General features: G+C 41.9%; 2 protein-coding genes across 5 annotated transcripts in view; one reads left to right on the top strand and one right to left on the bottom strand.

The window, feature by feature from the left end:
* The window catches only part of tfe3a (transcription factor binding to IGHM enhancer 3a), a gene marked incomplete at its 5' end in the record, with an annotated part of 15,847 nt that extends 7,874 nt beyond the window's left edge, over positions 1–7,973 (top strand). Inside the window, 6 exon segments of the mRNA XM_014336438.2 lie at positions 73–171; positions 3,730–3,850; positions 5,035–5,091; positions 6,622–6,697; positions 7,027–7,174; positions 7,278–7,973. Coding sequence (XP_014191924.1) covers positions 73–171; positions 3,730–3,850; positions 5,035–5,091; positions 6,622–6,697; positions 7,027–7,174; positions 7,278–7,682 — 906 coding nt within the window. The 3' untranslated portion in view covers positions 7,683–7,973.
* Positions 1–22,447, bottom strand: part of zgc:113363 (uncharacterized protein LOC791449 homolog) — a 26,901-nt gene extending 4,454 nt beyond the window's left edge. Inside the window, exons 1-6 of one of the 4 annotated variants that reach the window (XR_006054801.1) lie at positions 22,167–22,446; positions 18,150–18,277; positions 16,053–16,187; positions 15,743–15,964; positions 14,138–14,419; positions 12,761–12,869 (exon numbers count right to left, since the gene is read on the bottom strand). Coding sequence is in view for 3 of the 4 variants with exons in the window: in XM_014336439.2 (XP_014191925.1) it covers positions 12,589–12,869; positions 15,743–15,964; positions 16,053–16,187; positions 18,150–18,276 (765 nt within the window). In the remaining variant the exon portion in view is untranslated. Of the gene's footprint in view, positions 1–7,992; positions 14,420–15,742; positions 15,965–16,052; positions 16,188–18,149; positions 18,278–22,166 lie in introns of those variants that run through there. The other 3 variants (XM_014336439.2, XM_042224434.1, XM_042224433.1) reach the window with 3 other exon arrangements.

Below are 22,447 nucleotides of genomic sequence, written 5' to 3'. Positions count from 1 at the left end.
TGCTTAAATAGCATTCACACTAATTACCCGAGGTGACACAATGCTCATCTGCTCTGTGATTGGTTCATTCAGGTAGAAGACATCATCGTCGATGACATCATCAGCCTGGATTCGAGCCTGAACGACGAGTTTCTGACGCTGATCGACTCGGAGCTGCAGCTCGCCAACACGGTAACGCAACACGTGCACAAACACACTCGAAAACATCACACGGTGCATTCTCTGGTTTTACTTTTAAACGACGTGACGACTAACCGACAAACAGAAACAAACTCCTCCCCATCATCATCATCATCATCATCCGCCTCCTCAATACCCTCCAACATGAAGGAAAACACCACACCGGCTGGAGCTGTCACGTGTTACTGTAACAATAAAACAAACCAAACCCACTTCTGATGATCGTGTCTGAGCTCAAGCAACACTGCCCCCATCAGGTCACGTTGGGAAATACAACCCCGTTCCCTTGTTCAGTTATTAACGAGGAACTTTTTAAAATTACCCTCTGCAAAAATGTAACTTGAGCTTTCACCACCAGGGGGCAGCTTTTTATATCAGAGGCTTTTAGTGTAGCTGTGGAAAACTACTCCGGTTTTTGTTATTGTTTCGCTCTAGATTTGATCTCTTCTCTGCAATCGAGCGTGGGTTCTTTCTGAGAGTTTGTGCTGGTGGTGAAAAGGAGTTCTTTCCAGGTGCTTCAGTCACTGTTTGATGTGCCATTCACTCAAACGCCTGTCCTTTACGGCTGCTGCTTCCTTTGTTTCTCATGTTGTGCTCAGGGCAGATTGGATGGATGATACACTGGTTGGCTGACCTCTCCTGTGGTACACGTTGGTATTACATACTCGGATATAAAGTCCAGTTTCACTTCCCTGCAGGCTGACTCATGTTTAATTCAGTTCACATGTTTTTAATTTAGTTTATTGTAATGAAATTTCAGTATATTTCTATATATTTTATTAAGTCTTTAATAAAGTTTTTAAGTCTGTGGGTTATCATATTAAATAATCAGGATCTCAGCAATGTTGTGAGCAGCTCAGTGGCCCAGTTTCATTTCAGCGTCAGCCCTTGGCTTTCATTCTGGTTTAAAGTTTTAACAAACAATAATACTATTTCACTCCATGGTTAAAGCTCATTTAAATGAATTAACTTCAGTTTTAATTCATTATCCAAATATTTTCACTCCGGTCCTCACAGCTGAAATGACTGCTGTACAGCTGCTGTGGGCCAGATTTGTCCTATTGGTGAGATAGTTTTGGCCCCCGAGCCACATGTTTGACAACATGTCAGATTAGAAAACTCATCAGGAACATTACTGAGGCAAAGAATCAAGGTAGAATTAAGGTAATCTAAATACAGCCTGACTTTTTTGTGTGGGTTCTGTCGCCCCCTGCTGGCCATCACCTGGAGGAAATGCAGATGTTTCGTATGTGTGAAGCTGCAGTGACAGTGGAGGTGGAAGAGGCTGTCACAGAGTATCAGTTCAGCTTTCCAGACTTCCTCGTTTTTGTGGGTGGAGACACACGGTGCGTGTGTCAGGCAGATAATAAAGCTCTCTGGGAGTTTTCTTTTTTTGCTTTCTTTCTTAAAGAGACGTTTCCTCATTTTTAAACAGTTGTCTGAACAGAAAGGGGAAGCTCAGCAGCAGCTCAGCGACTCGCTGTGTGTCTGTCCGTGTGTGTGTGTGTGTGTTTGTTTGCATGTGTGTTTGTGTGCAATTAGCAAGATGAGGATTTTGGTGTTACTGCCCGACCATGAGAAGAGGAGGATTAAATCAGAGGTAAAATGTCCAGCTTGTATTTTTTGAGTTTGGGGAAAGTTTGACCTCTGACCTCTGGACTGCAGCTGCTCATTGAGGAAATGCAGCATAGTCGCCTTAAAGAGAAAACCGATTAAAACTGGGTTATTCATCCAGATTGATGCCGTGTCTGCTGGTTTGCATTGTTTTTATACTTTAAACACATCACTCTCAGCTGCTTTTTAAATGTTTTATAGGCTTATCTGTTTAATCCTAACTTTTTTTCATTCTCTGAAAACCTTTCTTGTAATTTCTCTATAAATCTGCTGCAGTTTGGCTGTAGCCTCCAGATGTTTCCTGCTCCCTTTGGTGCCCAGAATCAGATTTTTCTTTTGAAAGTGCCTGCTGTTTAAATTTGAGTTCTTAAGGAAAGCTGGCGTTTCCTAGAAAGATGATAAGAGGAGCTCTGAGCTGCAGGGCTGTGCCGATATGCACGGTAGTCAGTCAGCATTCATTCAACTGAAGTTTCTGCTCAACAGGCTGCAACACAAGATAAACTCAGCGGCTCATTTGTTGTCTGACTTACAGTTTAAGTCGCTGCAGTAAAAGAAAGTGCTCGGCTACTTTGCCTCAGTTTCAGTCTTCCTCTCCACAGTACACTGATTACATTATTTAAAATGTATTAATCTAAATTAATACTTTTCTCTGTGCTGGAATCATGTCAGCAGTTAGCTTTCATTTCACCCGCCTCTCTAATAAAGATCAACTTCTTGGTTTGTATTGTGGTCTGACGAGATTTGCATTTCTTCCTCTTTCAGGCTGTTTTAGCTTTGGCTGTGCTCTTAATGCGCTCTGATTCCATATTTTAAGAAATCTTTTAGTTAAAATCGAGGGTACCCATAAACGAATGATATCTCTAACTGGGTTTGTGTGGTAGGGAACTGAATTTGTAGTAAATCCCAGTTTAAAGAGGAATTGTTCCACTCGTCCAGTATTTTCTGTCATATATGTAATGTTACAAAGCCTGATGTTCATATTAATTATGAACGAGATTCATATTGCTCGAGTTATTTTATATTATATATTTTATGCGGTCACGCACAAAAAACAAAGCACAGCCACCAAGTACAGCTAGCACTCGGTGCTGCCCCTCTGTAGGCTGCTGGAAGCCGGCCAGTCAGAAGAAAGTGTGGATTATTAGATCATTTTTTCAGCATAATTATAGTAAGTAAAGATTTAGTTCCAAAGAGTAACCAAATACAATTAAAATGACAATAAAATAAGGTTAAAAATAAATAAATCAATTAGTCTGTCACATTTTTTTTAGGTTATTTGTATAAAATAGCATGAAATAAAACTCACAGCCAGGCCCTGATTTACTGTCATTTTTGTATTTTGATCTCAAATGAAAATATAAAGAAGCTAAAATGTTGATGAAGCTCTTAAAAATGTGCCCGTAGAGGAGATTCGTCCCCAAACAGACCGTGTAGGCCGGGAGGAGCTGGTTTCTGTTTCTGTCCCTGTTATCTGCGAGCCAGTTGTTAGCACAGCTTCCTGTTCGATCAGCAGATTCCTCAGTTTCTGACTTTAGTTGATGAGAGCTGACAGAAAAGTCAGACCTTAAACCAGCACACGTTTCATTTCTGCTCCACAGTTCATCGGCTACACAGAGCTCAGGAAAAATCAGTTTTAGTTCAGCGTGGTTTTAAAGTTGTCGCGGAACACTTAACTGGAGGCTCCTGATTCAGTGTCCAGTTGCTCAGTAGTCCATCCACGGTGGTGGTTTGACTTCCATGTTATTTAACCGCAGCTGATTGCAGAAACTGTGACCTCTGACCTCTGTGACAGCAGGTTAGCTGCTCAGACTCACCAGAGTGACGTGTGTGTGTTTGTGCATAAATGTGTGTTTTCTGGACTTCGCTGTTGACAGGAGGAGGGGGGATAATCTACCTGTCACTCATCTGATTCTGTGCTCTGATTGGTCCATGCAGCTCCCTGATCCTGAGAACTTGCTGGACGGGTATGGTGGCAGCGTCGGGAACACCATGCCTACGCTTACCGTTAGTAACAGCTGCCCGGCCAACCTGCATGCCGTCAAGAGAGAGCTGACTGGTAAATATCACACACTCAGGTTACATGTTACCAGATACCATAGACTGTCGATGAAAGATGATGGACAGTTGGGCTTTGTGGACTCTGCATTTTGTGCTTTAGCTTCATCACGTTGGGTTGCTATCTTTCTGGAGCCAGAAGCAACCGTACTTAGATATGAGGAGGGAGTGCTAAGTTTTAAACCTAGCAAGCTTGGTTAGCGAGCTGTTAATTGGCGCTAACAGATGAACAAAATGCTAGAAGGGTAGTACCACACTGCACAGTATTATTCCATTTCAGCGAGTGCAATTCGCAGCAACATCATTTGTTGTTTCAGGCTGTAAAGATGTTTGTTTCTGCTCTGAAGCTGGACATTTCAACACGGAGGTCTGTAGGGTTTACTTGCTTTTAGAGCCAGCTTTAAGTGGTCATTAGGGGAACGGCAATTTTGGGCTTTGCTGTGTTGGCTTCAGTTTTCAGCCCTGGAGTTGCTACTTGGCAGTTATGCATCAGTCAGGCTGTGAACCTGCAGACTTCTCATCAAAGAGGATGTTTGTCAGCTGGACAAGGAAGCATTTTCACCATACGTGATTTCCAGGAGCTCGAGCTGCAGACAGAAACTTATAAATATGCAGCCTCTGATTAGACTTTGAGGTCTTCCGAGTGCATTAAATCACCTGCAGGGGGCGTCACAGTGACCACAAACACAGTTTACGTGAAAGCTTTTCAGATGAAAGCATTGTAAAACACAGACTCCTTGCAGGAGTGAGCTGCTGTGATTGGCTGCTCCTTCACGACGATTTGTGTCTGTCGTCGCGTGGCATCGTTCCAGCGTGCCGGGAGCGAGGCCCTTCGCTCTGTGTTTCCCTCTGTGCTTCCCTCTTGTTCCTCCTGGCTGAAAATGTGTTCTTAATTTTGATGAGTCAACATCACGACTTCCTCTGAACACGCACACACGGCCACGGCAGCCACTCGTATTTTCCCACATCATCAGTTCCAACTTCCTGTTCAGTCAACATGAACTTTTTGTCCAAGCTGAAACTGACATTCTGCTGTTTCTACGCTACAAAACAAGCGACATTAAAAAACACATGAAACAGAACTGACAGCTGTTGCTGCAGCAGAGAAAAGTCACTCACGATGAACTCATGATTGATCAATCGAATATTGATTGCGATTGATTTTTGTTGTTGTTGTTGTTGCAGAGGTGGAGTCCAAAGCTCTGATTAAAGAAAGACAGAAGAAGGACAATCACAACCTCAGTGAGTACGGCAGTATTACTCCACCAGCCAGTAAAATATTTGTGTGTTACTGTGTGGCATTCTTTCAGCAGATCTCAGAGGCAGATGTGAACCTGCAGGTTTCAGGTGTTTCTGATTCCTGACATGCTTCAGTTTTACAAAACTGACTGACATACTTGTGCCGACACACGTGCACGCTCCACTATAGAGAGAAATCTTTGGCTACTTCGCAGAATGTTGGTCGGTCTGAGCCGACTGGAAAACGTGTCTTAAAAGAAAAGCAGTAAGAAACGTAAACTCTCTATAAAAGATTATTAAAAACAAATTAAACTACTAAATCTTCAATTCAGTTTAAATATTCACATCGTAAATATCATGTTCAATATAGACAAAATACAAGTCATGACAGTGTTACGAGGCGGAGGTGGCCATCGGTGTGACCTTCTGACTGCGGCAGGATGAGTGTTTTGATGTGGCCGTCTAACACGTCCTTTCTGTCACCTCCACACCCACAAAGTTACTGGACTGTGGATCTGTTTGAGTCTGTTGTGGCCACTGCAGACTCATAAAACATCCTGAGCATCATCCAGCAGATGTTAAAGATCCTCAGCAGTCTTTGTAGAGGGCTTCAGAGTTTGCAGTGAAGCCCAGTTTATTGTCAGTGTGAACACTGAGCTTTGTTAGGAAGTTGCATCAATGAAGTGTGCAGGTATCCTGCACAGGCAGAGATATCAGCTCAGCACAGACCGATAAAACACTGTGACTCCCTAAAACTATATCACAAACCTCCTGGATGATCCGTACTTCACAGTAAGTCGTATATTTGTCACATAGTATAATTTAAATGCTCCAAAAGCACAAACAGTTTAGGCTTCCACTTCATTGACTCCAGTTAGCAGAAGGAAGTCCTAGCATCCTCCCGCCCCCATACGAAGTCTAAAGAGAACTGGCTCACTTTCGGAGCCAGCCTCGAGCCGCGCCCTGCTTGGCAGCAGATAACTTCAGGTGAGGAGAGAGCGTCGCATAGTTCGGCTTCCTGAGTTTGCAGCTTCACATACTGCTCTGCTGCAGCGCGTCTCGGTTTGAAGCAGGGAACAGAGAATTTTCTCCGTCTGTAATAAAAGATGTGGAGAACATCCGATCGAGACTCATTCATCTGATTGTTCTCTCATAGCTGAAGAAGGGAAACTGGTGACTGGGAGCATTTCATTAAAAAAAAAACACCAGTTGGAGGTGGGGTGGGGGGGAGGTGCGTGACGCCATGAAGTGAACTTTTAAGGGTCAGAAACAATCAGTATTGCTAAAGGAAAACTTTGATATTTGATGTAAAAATTCAAATTTGATGCAGATGATTTGAAGGCACGTATCTGTCCTAACTGAAGCCTGAGATCTGCTGACTGTCTGATTCTTATTCCTGTTTTTTGTCACCTTTGGTTTCAAAATGCTTCTGTTGCTGCTTTTATTGCAACATTTTTCCCGTGCAGAGTTGTATAACTCCTGCCGAATGCATTGACATCTGCACGCTAAAATAATGTCGATGTGTTCCTACAGTCGAGAGGAGGCGGCGCTTCAACATCAATGACCGGATCAAAGAACTCGGAGCTCTGATCCCTAAATCCTCTGACCCGTTAGTAAACGCTGCACACTCACACTCTGTACACTTACACTCCTGCTGGTACCAGTAGTACAACAAAAGCAAAGACACAAAGAGACTACAGAGACAAAGGCACAGATTTTGCACTTGATTAATCAGTGAGATGTTGGCTTATTTAAAGTGATACAGCTGACTTTTTCCATTTAAATAATCTTTGTAAGTTTTATTTGAAATTGAAATTTGATATATATTGTTACATAGACTTTACTTTTAGTTCAGCACTCATGTCTGTACGTGTTGGCAGCAGCACCTCGTTATCCTGCCGTGTGTTAACGAGGCACTGAATGTGATTGGTGTTTTAGTGAGACGAGGTGGAACAAAGGAACCATCCTGAAGGCGTCGGTGGATTACATCCGCAAGCTGCAGAAGGAACAGCACAGAGCCCGAGAGATGGAGGAGAGGCAGAGGAGGCTGGAGAGCACCAACCATTCGCTGATGCTCCGCATACAGGTGAGCAGAGGGGGCGGGGTGTGGTGGTGGTCTGAGCTACTGTCCTTGTCCATCACATGGACGTAGCTGCAGCTTCACAAACTCTAATTTCTTTGTTTTGCAGGAGTTGGAGCTTCAGGCTCGCGTCCATGGCCTCTCCTCTTCCTCCTCCAACTCACCTCCCCCGAAGTCCTCCTCCTCCTCTCTGGACCCCCAGACCCTGCTCTCTCCTCCACTGCTTCACCCCTTTTCCTCTTCCTCCTCCCCCCCCTCCTCCTCCTCCCTGGTGACTCCCTCTCTGGGTCTGGATGCTCTGACTTTTACGGACCTAGATGAGCCTCAGGGAGCCGCCACTGTTTTCTCCCCAGACCTGATGTCTGACATGGGGCTGACTGACCTGAACGGCCTGGGGGGCCTCCTGATGGAGGACGGGAGCGGGGCAGGAGTGATGTCCGACCCTCTGCTGTCCTGCGGAGCTTCGAAGACCAGCAGCAGAAGGAGCAGCTTCAGCATGGATGAGGATCTTTGATGACCCCATCGCGCACAGGGATCTGATTGGCCAGAACTGAAGGCGGGACTTCATTTTTAATTTTTTTTTAGGGAACTGCTTTTCAATCTGTGACATCAACAAAGCAAAAAACACACCAAGGTGATGCAGTGTAACAGAAACCATCAGCATGTCTTCCAGGGGACTCCCCTTTGTCCTGAAGTGTTGTTGTCACAGCTGTTGTTGCAAACCCCAGTGTCAAAATTGTGTTCAGGTTCCTCACACGCACTCACCTGAACTGCTGAGACTCAAAGAATCATAATTTTTTTTTTTTAAATGTGGATTTACGAGGTTTTATAAAGTAGTTAAAATACTGAGACATTGATTGTGCCTCAGTTCATTCCTGTAAATATAAATGAATCTATAATCACTGTGCTGGAAAACTGAGTAGAGATTTTTATTGGATCAGAGGAGTCTGCATAGCTTCAGGACTTTGATTCAGTTTTATTTTTAATATATGCGCTGCCTGATTGAAACCATGTCCAGAGCAAAAAGAAGGGAAACTTTTGTAATCGGCCACCAATCCTTAAGAAAACTGTTCATTTCAGTTTGTTTCATCTTTAGAATTTTATGTTTTATTAGCATTGAGACTCTTCTCATACAGCAGCCAAATTAACATTTTAAGCTTCAATCAATTCTTGCTGATGAGTTTATAATCGTTAGCCTTCAATTAAACCAGCTACAGTTTCCATTGCTTGAGGCTAATTGTAAGCTAACTCTTAGCTGCAGGTGTTTTGTCTTCAGGAACCCTCCTATCTTATAACAGACAGGTTACCAAACAAGAACTTGTCGAGTTAGCTGTTAATGTTAAAACGTGCTCGCGTTAAAAGCTAACTAGTTACATACTGTTGTTCATATTCTCCTACCTGCTAGTTTAGTTAGCTACTGTACAGAGCTAGCTGCTATCTGTGCTTGATGTAATTAGCTCTAGCTAAAATCGTGTCATCTTAGCAGCTATGTTTGTTTGTGGAACGATTTCCTCATATGTTACAGTCGCCGATGTAAATGTGTCTGGGTTTTGTTGGAAATTTAAGGTGCTCTGCTGGTGATGCTGGTTAGGAAAAATAATACTGACTGCAGACAAGTTAGTAAGATGTGGGAACAGAGACACCAAGACACAAGATAAATGAGATCTCTGCTGATCTCTGTTACTTTATTACTGCACGATCACAACATCAGCCCAAATGGCTGCCAACATCGCTCCCTTAAATATGGCAGACAACAGCCTGCAGACTGCGGTTCATGTGCCATGTGGGATCTTTGTGTTTGTGTCTAGTTTTATTTCATTTTCAGTTACTGTTTGCCACATTTGTGGCTCCAAAACCAACATTAACCACGTTAAAATGCTGGTTTTTGTTGTTTATCTGACATCTAATAGATCACCTTTGGAATCTTGGTTTTCTTCTATTTATCAGTAATTGGATGATACTTTTTTAAGACTCTGAGTAGGTGGTGGAGGGTGCCGACTAGTCATGTATAAGTGACTTATTACAGTTGATAATGGCCATTTATTGGGCTGATGTCATTCATTGAATTTCCCAGGTGATACTAAATCATGGCCAAACAATAGTATTAATTCCTGCTAATGTCATCTGTGCCGTGTACTACAAAGCAAGAATATATAGCATATATTCATAACTACAGCCATCTCAGGGCACTATACATTGTATATTACAGAGTTCACAAGCCATCAACTTTCTATGATCAGCACTTGGCAGCAGTAGGGAAAAAAAACCTACCTTCATAACTGTAAAAAAAAAATATGCAACAGAACCAGGCTCATGCCTTCATACCAGGGAAAATATGAAGGAAGGGTGAAGACGGGAAAGAGGAACTTAATTACAGGAAAAAAGCACTGAGCTTGATGTGGCCAGTAAAACCTGTTGGGCTGTTATGGATTGTTAGCAATGCAAGTTACAGTAACACAGACTGTATGAACCTACTTGCATTCAGTTATTGATACAGGAAATACACAAATATGTTTTTATGCTTGGTCCTGATTTTCTGCCAGGTTAATTTTGCAGTCCTGTTGGTGTTTATCTCAGAGAATGTTTAATAAATGAAGTGAACTGCACTTACATTTGGTCAAAGCGATTTCTGGCAGATAGTTAAACAGTATATTCACTTTAGGAAGGAACCAGATTAGCAGTATTCGACAGCATGCCTCTCTGGTTTTATTTAGAGAGCCACTCTAAAGTTTTGTCAGATCCTTCACAGCTCTCTGTGACCCGTTCTTCTTCACAGAAGAAGGCAGTGTCGCTTGATTGGTGCTGAATGACGCGCCAAACGCGTTACTGTGCTCACGGTTTGATAAAGAAAGGCTGATGTAACGAAGAAAGCTGATAACTATTGTTGTGATACCAATTATCTCTGAATGTTGCATTAGGTGTAAGCCAGAGAAAACCTGTCTGTGCTAGAAATGAGATTTAATACCTGAATAAGCAGAGTCAGGTGTTCAGTTATGAGGATCAGGTGATTCTTGCATAAAGGGATTGCTGTTTTTTAAATCTATGTTTATGTCATTTATGTTTATCATATGTTTACAACCATATAGTTTGTCATTGTTTATTCTCAGTTAACAGTTTGTTTTATAGATCCATCAAGGTTCACATGCCAACTTTTATAGAGAAATAAATCATTAAACAGAAGTTTGTCTCATTCTGTGTTGTGTTTGCTCACTTACTGCAAAAAAGTTTTTTTTGTACAAGAAATCTCACAACATTTATAACTTTGTAAAGACTAGTAATAATATAATTGTTTTAAATAATCTAGAAAACTCTGAGCAAAAGGTGTGCAAGTGTTCTGAAAGCTGCTAATTGTTACAATAAAGTAATATGTAGAGAAAAACACAGTCTCTTTACAGCATCTAACACTTAGACCAGACAGGAGTCACTCTGTTCATGTCCAGCAGGGGGAGCCATTCTGCTGATTAACAAAACAACATCATTCCAGTCTATGTAAGTCCATAACAAACATCCATTTATATGCCAGGAAATTGGAAGAATTATTCAAGAGGTACTCAGGAGCTTTAATGAAGTAAAATTTCTATAATAGCATTGTTAAAAAAAACCCAAAACCCTCCATTACAAAAATGTCCCGGAAGTAAAATTGTACTTAAACTTCTCCCTGCACAATGATTTCACAGGAAATCATAGGAGGCATGATACATAAACTCTCCTAGATTTGCCTCAGCCTCCTCATCCAGATGAAGTGTGATTCACAAGACCTCAGTGGAGTGGGTTGGAGGCCAGTTGAGGCCAGCTCTCCTGTGGTTCCACCACCCACAAGAGTGGCTGTAGGGATTTAGTGTAATGTGGATAAAGAAGCAATCAAAAATTCATAAATGCAGGAATATTTGTTCACTGGCCTTAAATATTTAAATAAATGACTTGTGTTAAATTTACTGTCCCTGAAAATGCTCTGGATAATATTGAAGCATGTCCCAAGTTCCTTCGGGGTCAACCTTCAGGATCAATAAAGTTTTATTGAATTGAATTGAATTGTAAAATACAAATTTCCACAAGAATATAAAATTGCTTCACCATCAAATCATTTAGTCAAGCAAACTAATGCATCTTGATTATTATAGTTTTACGAGCAGGCTATTACAAAGCCAAAAACCTACTTATATAAAAATGCTGAATGTTTGAGGTGAAACAAAAAGTAAAGATAAAACAGTTAACCTTTAATTTTATAACCTACATTAAAATTTATTTGAGTTTAATTAAACTCAAATCCACATGTTTATATAAATCTGGCTCCAGGTCATGATTTATATAAACATGTGGATTTGACAGCAGCAAATGTGGATCAACCTACCAGTGAAAAAAACACTGATATGTTTGAATCTAGAAGCAGTCTGTGGGAAAATGTCACAGTTGTTTTGGTTACCATGTGTTTATTCTGGTTTAACTACCATTGTGGGGACAATGATCCGGGTCAAATGCTGTGAGGACATTTTGGAAAATGGGGACACTCTTTGAAAAGTGTGGGTCAGAGCTCCAGAGGCTGTCTAAAGGGTCAGATTAGATCCACGTTCTGGTTCAGGGGCCGGGGAAAGCAGTACGTTGATCACAGTGCTCACTAGGACAAACGGACAAACGTGTGCATGTATCTCTCTTTGATGTTGGCCTGTCCCGGGTGTCAGAGGTCAGGTACCATTGTCTCTCCAGTGATTTCCTGCTTCCTGTTTGGACGTCCTGGCACGCTGCTTTGACAAACACACCCGCTTCCTGTCCCCACAGGAGTTACTTCCTGCTCCACCCGGCCCTGCTCCCCCCGCTGAGCTGTCAATCAGAGACACGATGGGACTGGCTTTAGAAACTCTCAGTTTTATTTGTGCAGTGTTCAACAGCTCAGCAGGAAAACAAAATTCAGAGAATGTAAAACTACTGTAACTCTGATTAAGGTTAGAAATCATTTACCTAAGCAAGCCCAGGAGCTGTGACAATGTAACACAGGACAAATCGTGATCAGGGTGTGTGATTAGTCCATCTGGCTGTCATTCAACAGTACAAAATGCTCGGATGTGGAGTTTACTGTCATGAGAAGCTGTCAGATATTCCCATTTAACATTCTGGTATCAGACAAATGTCCTAAACTATTATTCAGAATCGTTGAAGATTGCTTTTCTGTCAGTTTATCTGTGATTGTCTGTGGAGTCGTAGGATGCCTGAGGTGATCATGTGTTTTCAGAGGCACTTGTGTCTTTTCAAAACTCAAAATAATCTTTTGTTTCCTGTAGACTTGGAGAACCAAACCAGACAAAACCAGCTGAGGCGAAGTTAAGTGCAGTCTGTAATCGGCCTCCTGGTCAGTGAAGTGTGCTGGAGTCCACATCATTAGCACACCTTGACATCATTTTGTAGTCCTTCTCTGATTGGCTGCTCTATGTTGGGAAGCAGATGGAGCAGCACTCTAAACAGATCTCCAAGCAGTCGGATGAGCCGCAGCAATTTTCAATTATCCCACAATCCAAAACTGCCTGACATGCCTCCTCGGTGCAGGCTGCCTCCCCTGCGGCCTCCATGCAGCAGCAGCAGCAACCGCCAGCCGCAGCATCGCAGCACCCGGCCCCGCCCATTCCACACACCAGACAGTCCCCCACAGCCGAACACATGGACAGCAGCTCGCAGAAGAGACAGGCGAGGAGACAGTGAGCGCAACAGTCTGTAAAGACAACCGATTGGATAGGAAGTCAGGTGACCAGTCACTGAGGTGATCAGTTAGCAGTTACCTTTTTTTTTTTTTTTTTTTAAACTGCAACGTTTTCTTTCAAATGACCTCTAATACTCCTTTCGTGCTCGGCATTCTCATTCTTGAATTTTAGTAGAGTAGCTGTGCCAGATGGCCGCCTCTCCCTGATCCTGGTTCTGCTCGAGGTTTCCTCCTCTTAGAAGGGAGCTTTTCCTTCCCACGATTTCCAAGTGCTTGCTCACAGGGGCTGGGCTGAGTTTTGGGGTTTTCTCTGTAGTATTGCAGGGTCTTTACAATATAAAGGATCTTAAGGTGACCGTTGTTGTTATTTGGCACTATAAATAAACCTCAATTGAATTGAACTGAATTGAATCAAAAGTCAACATAATCCCTATCTTGTCACAGTTCCTACTATATTAGCTAGTTTTGTAGTTGCCCTTGATATTTGTAGTTTCTGCTGCCTTTTATCTTCAGGTTTCTGTGTTAGATTTATGTGTTTTGTTCACTTCCTGTTTCACTTTAAAGCTGAGTTTCCTCATGTGTCCTATTCTGGTTTTATTTCCTGCTTTTCTTCCTTTCAAGATTGTTTGCGGCACCTTAATTAGTTCCACCTGTGTCGAATTACCCAATCAAACCTCTCTGTATTTAGCAGTTTTTCCCCTTTTCTTTGTTAAATCGTCTCTTTATTTAACCATTGTTCCCATGTGCCTTTAATGTAGTTTGACCTGGTTAAATTGGCTTTTTAAATGGCTTTTCTCGATACCTCCTTTATACCAAGCATGACACATTTATCCTTTATATCCTCGAATAACTGTCACATTGAATGAACATTGTAATTGTATACAGGTGACAGAAAATAAGTGTAATTGAATTACTTTAATTCTTTAACATCTTTAACAACATTCATTTTCAATGAATTTCAAGTGGCTTAATGTTACATTAACACAACTTTTTCTCCATGTAACTTTTTTTTCACATTGTATTGTTTCAATGTTTTTGCATACAAACTCTGGAAAAACTAAAAAATGAAACTAGATGACTTTTAGTTTCACAGATTTAAGAGATGATGACACTTTTTTGTTCTTTCATGCAACATTGTGACTCTATTCTTGAAATATTGTAGCTTCATTTTTCAGCATGTTATTGTCTTTGTGTGTTTGTTTATTGAGTTTCATCTGAGGGTTTTTATCTAAGCAGACAGTTTTTAGTTGAGAGTAAAGACAAGCGGTGAGTTTTCTTACTGTCAGAATCAGAAGTAGGAATCTGAATTTTAGCCGTTATGACAGGAAGCAGCAAGAAAGTTCTCGTCACGTGGCCTCATACGAGCAGAGTCAGGACGTTCTGGCATTTAAACTTTGTGAGAAAACAAGCAGCTTCTAACAGATCTGATGACCACTGGGCGCTGCTATCACCCTGTCATCCTGCGGGGAGTCGGTTGGTAGAAAGCAGAGCGCCTGATGCTGGGAGGAGCAGGAGGGTTCATCGGCCCGTGCGTGCTCTGCAGAGATAAGCAAACCTCCATGCTGGAGGTGCACGGCTGATAAACACAGAGATGGGAGTGTTTTCATTTTTCTGATATGTGATCTGTTTTTGTTCCATCACATTTAGAGCGCAAAGGTCGGCTCACAGCAGCAGTTTGGAACGGTTATCGTCCTACAAAGACTCTTCAGCAGCCCTTCCTGTTAATCTGGCAGTAGTTTAATGTGCTACTCATTAAAACTATCATAAAAAGTATGTTCCAAAAATTGCATTCTTCCTTACGCATCAAGCCAAATGTATTTTCATTCCAACAAAACACCTTTATGAATTTATCATGAAATAAAACGATCTCGATTTGGAAGATTAAGAAGGAGTAAACATGTTAGCCATGAAGCTGCTCTTTGATTCTGTTGGCTTAAAGTTTAAACATCTGCACCACCAGCTGTGCACTGTCATCATAGGGCAGTGGAAAAACCAGTAGTATGTGTTACTCTTTGATCTTATTTTGGTCCTTTAGGCAAAGAACTTCAGACAGTAAAAAACTGCCAATACCTGTGATGCTTATGCTCTTCTTCTGGCTTTCTGGGGGAAATGCATGAGGACTCCGGGTGTCAAGGGCCGGTGTCCTGCAGGTTTTAGATGTGTCCTTGATCCAACACAGCTGATTTAAATGGCTAAAACTACCTCCTCAACATGTCTTGTGTTTTTCAGAGAACTGGTAACGAACTATGCCTCTCATTGCATATCATTGATCCAGGGTGATATCTAAAACCTGCAGGACACCGATCCTTGAGGCCTGGAGTTCCCCACCCCTGCTTTAATGCCATAACCTACATTCACTCCATCTAATAAACTCGACTTAAAAAAAGAGAGCTACATTTCACCTGCCAATTTCATCCAGATACAATTAATTCTGGTTATAAAAACTAGGACAATGACCACCAAACCCAAGGTTGCAAAATGGTCCACAAACCAGTGGCTGAACATCTGTACCACCATACTTCAGAGAAACCGAACACTCCAGGGAGACCGTCCCAACATTAACATGCTTTTAATTTAAAGAGGATTTTTTCCTTTATTTTTTGTGCTATAAATACTGTTACATCTGTTCATGGGCAGTGTACTAATAAGATAATAGAGGATAAAAAAGGAGGAGGCACAACACAGCATGTTTTAGGGAGTGGATGAACTAAAGGACCCTTTTCACGAAGAGGACTTACGGCTCTGATTGTCTGAGGACCATCAGGGCTGCAGGCTGGCTGTAATGAGCTCTGCAGCCTGTAGGTAGTGCCTTCTTTTAAAGCCTTTTAAAAAATGATTATCGGATACATATCACAACGATAAAACTATAAAGCTGATTGTCTCACCATCTCCAGCGACCTCCTTAATGTGGGTGGCGTCTGTCTTGGAGGAGGCTTGGCTTTTAGTGGAGGATAAACGCTTCTGCTTGGTGCTCTGATGGTGGTGATGATGATGATGTCTGTTAGAGGTGGACGACCGAGAGGCAGGTGGAGGAGGAGGAGATTTCATAGAGGAAGATGGAGGAGTGCAGACGGGGGGAGGGGATGTTGACGATGAGCTGTCCACACCTGAGAAACAGAGACATGACATCACGGGTGACATCACAGAAGACGTCAAACTGAGCCACATCACACTCGGTCAGATACGATTACTCACCTTTCTGTTTCCACGGTGACGATGAGGGCTGAGCGGGCAGGAGACGAGAGACGTCATTGGTGGAGGAGCCATCTGTCGAACAGTCATCACTGCTGTCAGGGTCTGACCTATGAGAGGCAGGGGGAGGAGCTTCATCTGCAGGAAGAAACAAGCGGTTCCAGGTGAGCTGGGTGTAGGTGAGAGGGCAGACTGTTTTACCTTAACCTTTGATTCACAGGAAGTCTTTACATTAGTTCAGCCTGGTGTTTCTCCTTGTTGATCCTACTGCAAACCTCTTCAGTCAGCTGTGTCTCTAACAAGAATCGGTTCTTGTTTGTAAACCACTCAGACCGAAGCACCAGAAAACCTTCATATGGCTGCTCTTTTAGGAATTTCTTGTTTGGAGAATTTTGGGGAAACTGACCTTTTTGGTTTGTTTATGTGTCAGAAACTTATTGAGTGGGAGGAAACCCAGCCTCTAAGTCTCATCTCAGGGCGAAAAGTAGAGCAGCGGCGTTCTGAAACAGGAAGTCCTCTCAGACAGGATGCGTATCCAGACGGAAGCTCTTAAACTGACCTCAGGTCAGAGTTTAAGAAGCTCTGTGATGCCATTAGAAACATGGAGATAGTCTGAAAACTCTCTGCTGCACTGAGGTTACAGACACCCACTTAAGCCCCGCCCACACACACAGTCACACACATTTAGCAGCTGACAGCTGGATGCTTGCACAAACTGTATATGAAAGATGAAAGTAGCTGCTGTGATGTCATTCGGTGGTATTTGAACCCCTTTTTTGAGGCGTCACTGTTAGTGTTAGCTACTGTTAGCTACTGCCATGTTTCTTCTAACGATGCTGTCTGTGTTGAGCGCTCAGTGGATCTGCGTTCGACTACTCCGCCTAGGCTGCACTGTCGAGTGCAGATCCACTGAGCGCAGCACAAGCTAGCAAGACAGAAGCTAAGCTCGTTACAACACGGCAACTGCCTCAACTCTACCCGAAATTGAACCTCCCGCACCCTCATTCAGATCTGGCGTTTGGAACTATTTTGGTCTTCGTGTGAAGTATGACCCTGAAGGTAAGCGCGTCATGGACAAAAGTAAAACAGTAAAATTCACACGGTGGTGCTGTAAGAAAACTAAACCCCCATACAGCTGTTTCAAAACTAGGGGTAAGTAAAAAGTAAGTAAAATTTTATTTATATAGCACCTTTCAAGATAAAAATCACAAAGTGCTTCACAGGAGCTAAAACCTAAAAATAAAAATCAACCAAAAGCAAGTTTAAAAAGATGAGTTTTTAGCTGTTTTTTAAAAACAGACCAAAATGCATTTTGTTGAGGCTGTAAAATGTTTATTTTTGCAGTAGAGTTGCTTTTGGAGCCACCCTGACAAGGCCTTTGTCGTTTTGGCTCTCCACACTGGCTTCAGTGTACCCTCTTATAGCTGTGATTAGACATTTCAGATTCGAGGTAACTCTCTTGAACAGCGGTCCCCAACCTTTTTTGCGCCACGGACCGGTTTATGCTTAACAATATTCCATGGACCGGCCTTTAAGGTGTCGCGGATAAATACAACAAAATAAAACTAGTACTGGTACCGAAAAAAAGAAGATTTATTCATAACACAGTGAAAAGACCCAGGAAAACCGAGTAAACGATAAAAACGATAACAAAATAACGCTGGAAACAGATAAAAACCCTGAAAACTATACATTTGACACCTGAGCCTCAACTCTCGCGGCCCGGTACCAAACGACTCACGGACCAGTACCGGTCCGAGGCCCGGGGGTTGGGGACCGCTGCTCTTGAATACTTCCCACCCGGTCATCCAGCTGGTAAACAGTGTCCTTCAGGTTTTATTTGTGATCAGTTTTCTTTTGTTTTCTTCCCACTGCTCATTGCCAATTTTTCCTGCCATTGTCTGAGACATGCCACGGTCTCTCTTCACCACATGGCTCAGATCTCTTCCTGTTTGTGTCTCTTAATGGTTTCTGTCTTGCTGCAGTTGTTTTTTTCTTTTTCTTTTTTCTAAAGTTATCTGGGACTTTCTCTGTTTACACATCCATCTCTGCCCCTGAGTTCCTCCTGTCTCACCTCATCAGACCTTCTAATTGTCTCACCTGTGCTGTGATGCGGGAGCGTCCCGTTGGCTGTCGGTTGGATCACGATGCATTCTGACTGGTTTTCCGACTTGTTTTCGTCGCCTTCAGTGGCGTTAGATGCAGTAGAATGTGATGTCACATCCATCCTGTCAGAGAAATTAAAGCATAGAGAATAATTGTGACTAATTTGATCAATGAGAATTTCATTAACAGCACTGAACAGAAATTTAGACACAGATAACTGAACGTGGAAGCATTTAAATACAGATTTGAACTGGATTTTGCTCCTCATTTCGACTCAACTGAGTCTTTTCTATCCTTTAAAACTCTGCTGCCAATTAATTTCATTTAAATAAATAAAATCTGAAAAAAGTTCCAGACGATTTTTTTGTACAATAATATTTATTGAGGTCACGGAAATGTTCACATCCATACTAGGGACGTATTCAGAGTTACAGGGAGTGAAAGTACCTGTAAGGAAAGGGAAACTTTAAAAGCTTATTAATTTGTGTTATTCTTCCTGGTTGACTTTCATTTTTAAGCACATGAGGGACGACCCCGGCATAAAAGAGTCGGGAAGAAGGAGACGTTTCGTTTGCTACGGCTTATTTTTGGTGAGACAGGCCTTTAAAATGTACCCAGAACGCACTTTTAGAGATTTTCCCCAGTGAATTATCAGCAAAACAACTATCAAACATCCAGGGTAGAATTTCTTGTTAGCATACTTGTTTTGTCTAATTATTTTTAATTTAGTTAAGTTTCAGTTAAACTATAATAACCGTTGTGTGTTCTTCCATGTCACAGACATTAAACTGGTTCAGTTCTTCTGGTGAAACTATGATTAGTTCCATGATACTGGTGCTCAAAAACAGATCTTGAGAGCTAAAAAAATCTCTGCGTACTTTCATGGCCTATATTGCAAATTTTTAAAAAATATTGTGACAAACTCAACAGGAAAAATGCGACACAGAGATTTCAGTCTGCATTTCAAACTCCTGTGTTTTCTACTCTACTCAACCTCCAAGATTGCAGGTGTGTTAGCAGTAACGCACATGAAGAAGCAGGAAAAGTGCCCAGAGGTCATTAATTGCCACAGCCTCAGTCATAGCGGCCCTCGCTAGACACATTCAACCCAACCAGAAGCAAGAAAACACCGCAGTTCACATCATAAATGAACAACAACACAACATAACCACAATATGGGCATTGACCCTGTAAGTTAACACTTTAACATCAACGTGAAACATCCCAGGAGTCTTTGCAGTGGCCTCTCTCCTCGGGCTGCAACTTTATGAAGGTAAAAGTTTGAATGCCTTCAACAAACGCGAAAAAACAAACAAATACACACAAACAAAATTAAAAATCAGCTGATTTCCCCGGGTGTACTTTGAATTTGATCCCGTACCTGGTTTTAAACCAGCGTCACCATCCCAGCAGTTTGAACTTTGCCACAGCAGCTTTACTGGGAGAGCTGACCTTTCCTGCCATCACAAGCTTCTTGAATGTCTTCCGGCTTTGCAAACACTGTTTTCACCATAAAAGTCTAAATGCTGCCGAGCTTTTAGTCTTTTTATAGAAAAAAAGTGAGTTTGATGTGAAGGGATTAAGATTCCTGCTGTAAGTGGGGATGTCTTAAAGAGTAAATCAGCTGCTCTATGTTCTGTTGAAGCCTCGTCTTCATTGTTATAGATCAAGGCGAGAGTAACCGAGGCTTAGAGTATTCATTAAGGTATTTGTCGCATAGATACAACGCCATATAAAACAAATATAAAAGAGGTTATTTTCACGAGGCACAGAGATTTATTGGGGTGTTGACCACAGGGTGTTTAGCAACGTAAAAATGTCGTTTGTTGTTTTGGTTTGTGAACTTAAATAGTTTTATGTGTGTAGCGTATATGAGTGTAGGCTTGTTTGTAGTTAAACATGTGTATTGGGAAAATATGTCAAACTCTGATCATTAATTTACAAATTATAGAATCTGAAATAAGGACGTAGAAACAGACAGGTGTAAACTTCATCCTGCTCCTTTATGAGCACAAACATTGTTTGGATATAGAGATATTCATGACAACTGGCTGTCTTTGTTTTGTTTTTCTTGTTATTTTAGTTATATTTACATGTTCAAAATAAACTCTATTCTATTTATTTATGAGCTTTTATCTTATTTTTTATTGCACAGAAAAAAACAAATCTTTGAGAAACAATGGCAGAATTTTCTCTTCAAGGCAAATCCTACACCTGTAATTTGTTTTTTACTTTTTGTGTTACAAAAGGAGAAAAAAGAGGCGAGGATAAGACAGAGGAGGAGGAGGAGAAGAGTGAGAGATGGGAAAAGGACACTAGCATCAAACAGAATATTAACCTTATAAAAAACATCTTAAATAAGCTCGAGCGGCATCATTTATCAGCAGATATTTTTAGACTTTTTGTGGGTTTTCTCTGATTTTCCCATGAGCTCCAGCGCGTGTGTGTGTGTGTGAGAAACATCCATGTGCAGTGGTCTGTAACTCAGTGATCCAGGCATGCACTGGGTGCTTAAAAGCCTTCAGTCCAGCCATGATGTGAATATGAATGTGGCTCTCCAAGGATGGTGGGAAAGTCCCGCTCTGCTAATAATCAAAAGATGAGGCTGGAGACAGCATCAGACTCTCACCTCACAATTATTGTGGTTAAATGAATATCAGTGAAACTCCTTATGACTGTAAGGAGGTGGAAACTCTGCAACCAGATACCAAGAGAACAATCACACAAATATTTACAGTATCATAATATCTGTAATATAAACATCCACCCATCTACTTTCTTCAGCTCTTGGAGCCTGTCCCAGCTGTCACAGAGCGAGCGGGTATACACCCTGGACAGGTCGGCAGTTTAACACCAAGAGACAGACAATCCTTCCCCTCACGTTAAAACCTGCGGCCAGTTTAGATTCACCAGTTAATAGAACGCGTGTCTGAGGGAGGAAGCCACACAGACACGAGAAGAAGGCCCCAGCTGCTGGTTTTTAACCCAGGACCTTAATGCTGTGAGGCCAACCACTGCACCACCCATCCAAGCACAACAACATGATCTCACGCTGGCTGCTCACAGTTTCACATCAGAGCTCGATGAAAGAAACACCGAAGTTGAAACTCTCTGATGACATACATCCTTTAAACATCACGGCGTAACAGCGGTGAGTGTAATCCAAAATCATCAACCCTTTGAGAGCTGGATTCAAATTCTCCCACAACTTGTTACAGATGTCTTTACAGAAATGTGGCCAATCGTGTGGCAAGGATACGGATAGGTCATGTGAAATCTGTTAAAAAATACAAAACCTTATAAGCTTTGAGTTTCCTTTTCCACTTCTAATCAGAACACTGTGATGTTCTGCAGTGAACCATGGCTAACACACCAAGACCCAGAGTGACGATAAAAGCAGCTCAGCTCGTGGAAATGAGTCGAAAAACTGCGATAAACAACATTTCAGAAATTTTTCAGAGCGTCTGTCATAGATGAAGGGAACTTATATGGGCATGAGAAACACTTTTAAAGAGCCTTTACAATGATATACCAGTATAATATAGTGGAGACATCGATGACCACAGTCACTTTAGTTGCTCTAGTATCACCTGAAGGTTAATAATCATGGATTACGTCAGTATGAGTTCATGCTAGCTCCCAGCTTCAGGTACAGTTATGTTTCAGGTGAGTCTGCAGGAGGCGTCACCTGAACGCTGCAAACATTCATACACATAAAGAGCCCAAAGCCAGCCTCTGTTTTGCCTTAATGATGCATTCGCTGTTTAATTTGTGATGTTCATCAGGAAAACAACAGCTTTACTCAGCTGTTTAAGATATTTTATTTCCCGTTTTTTCAAATGATTTCTCAGTTTGAGATGTTAAATAAATTTACGTATCCATCTTGTTATTATTACACACTTCAGTGAAATGCAGGTGTCTTTAAAACACCTTAAAAAACTATTAAATATCAAATCCTGGAAGTTACTTAATCGCAGAGAGAAAACAGACAAATAAAGAGAAGTTTCTCACCTGCAGCTTCCTTCTTTCTTTTTTCTTTCTTTCGTCAGTTATGTCGTCCTGCGTCTGAATAAACACTTCGCTGTCTTTCTGTGTGCAGCGTTCACATGTGTGTGAAGACCACCGCCTCCTCCGCTTCCTTTAAAAGCACACACACACACAAACACACACACACGCAGCAGGGCTGGCTTCTCCTCTTCAGGGTCACTGGGGCAGCAGTCAGCTGCTGGGCCCCTGTTTAACTGTTTAATTTTCCAGAAGCTCTGTAGAAATGAAGAGCTCCCACGATCAGC

The sequence above is a fragment of the Haplochromis burtoni genome, unplaced genomic scaffold (genome assembly GCF_018398535.1).
Source record: "Haplochromis burtoni strain Fernald_Lab_line unplaced genomic scaffold, NCSU_Asbu1 Contig_138, whole genome shotgun sequence".
Classification (NCBI taxonomy): domain Eukaryota; kingdom Metazoa; phylum Chordata; class Actinopteri; order Cichliformes; family Cichlidae; genus Haplochromis; species Haplochromis burtoni.
The sequence above is the reverse complement of the archived record's forward strand: the minus strand, read 5'-3'. Positions and strand labels throughout refer to the sequence as shown.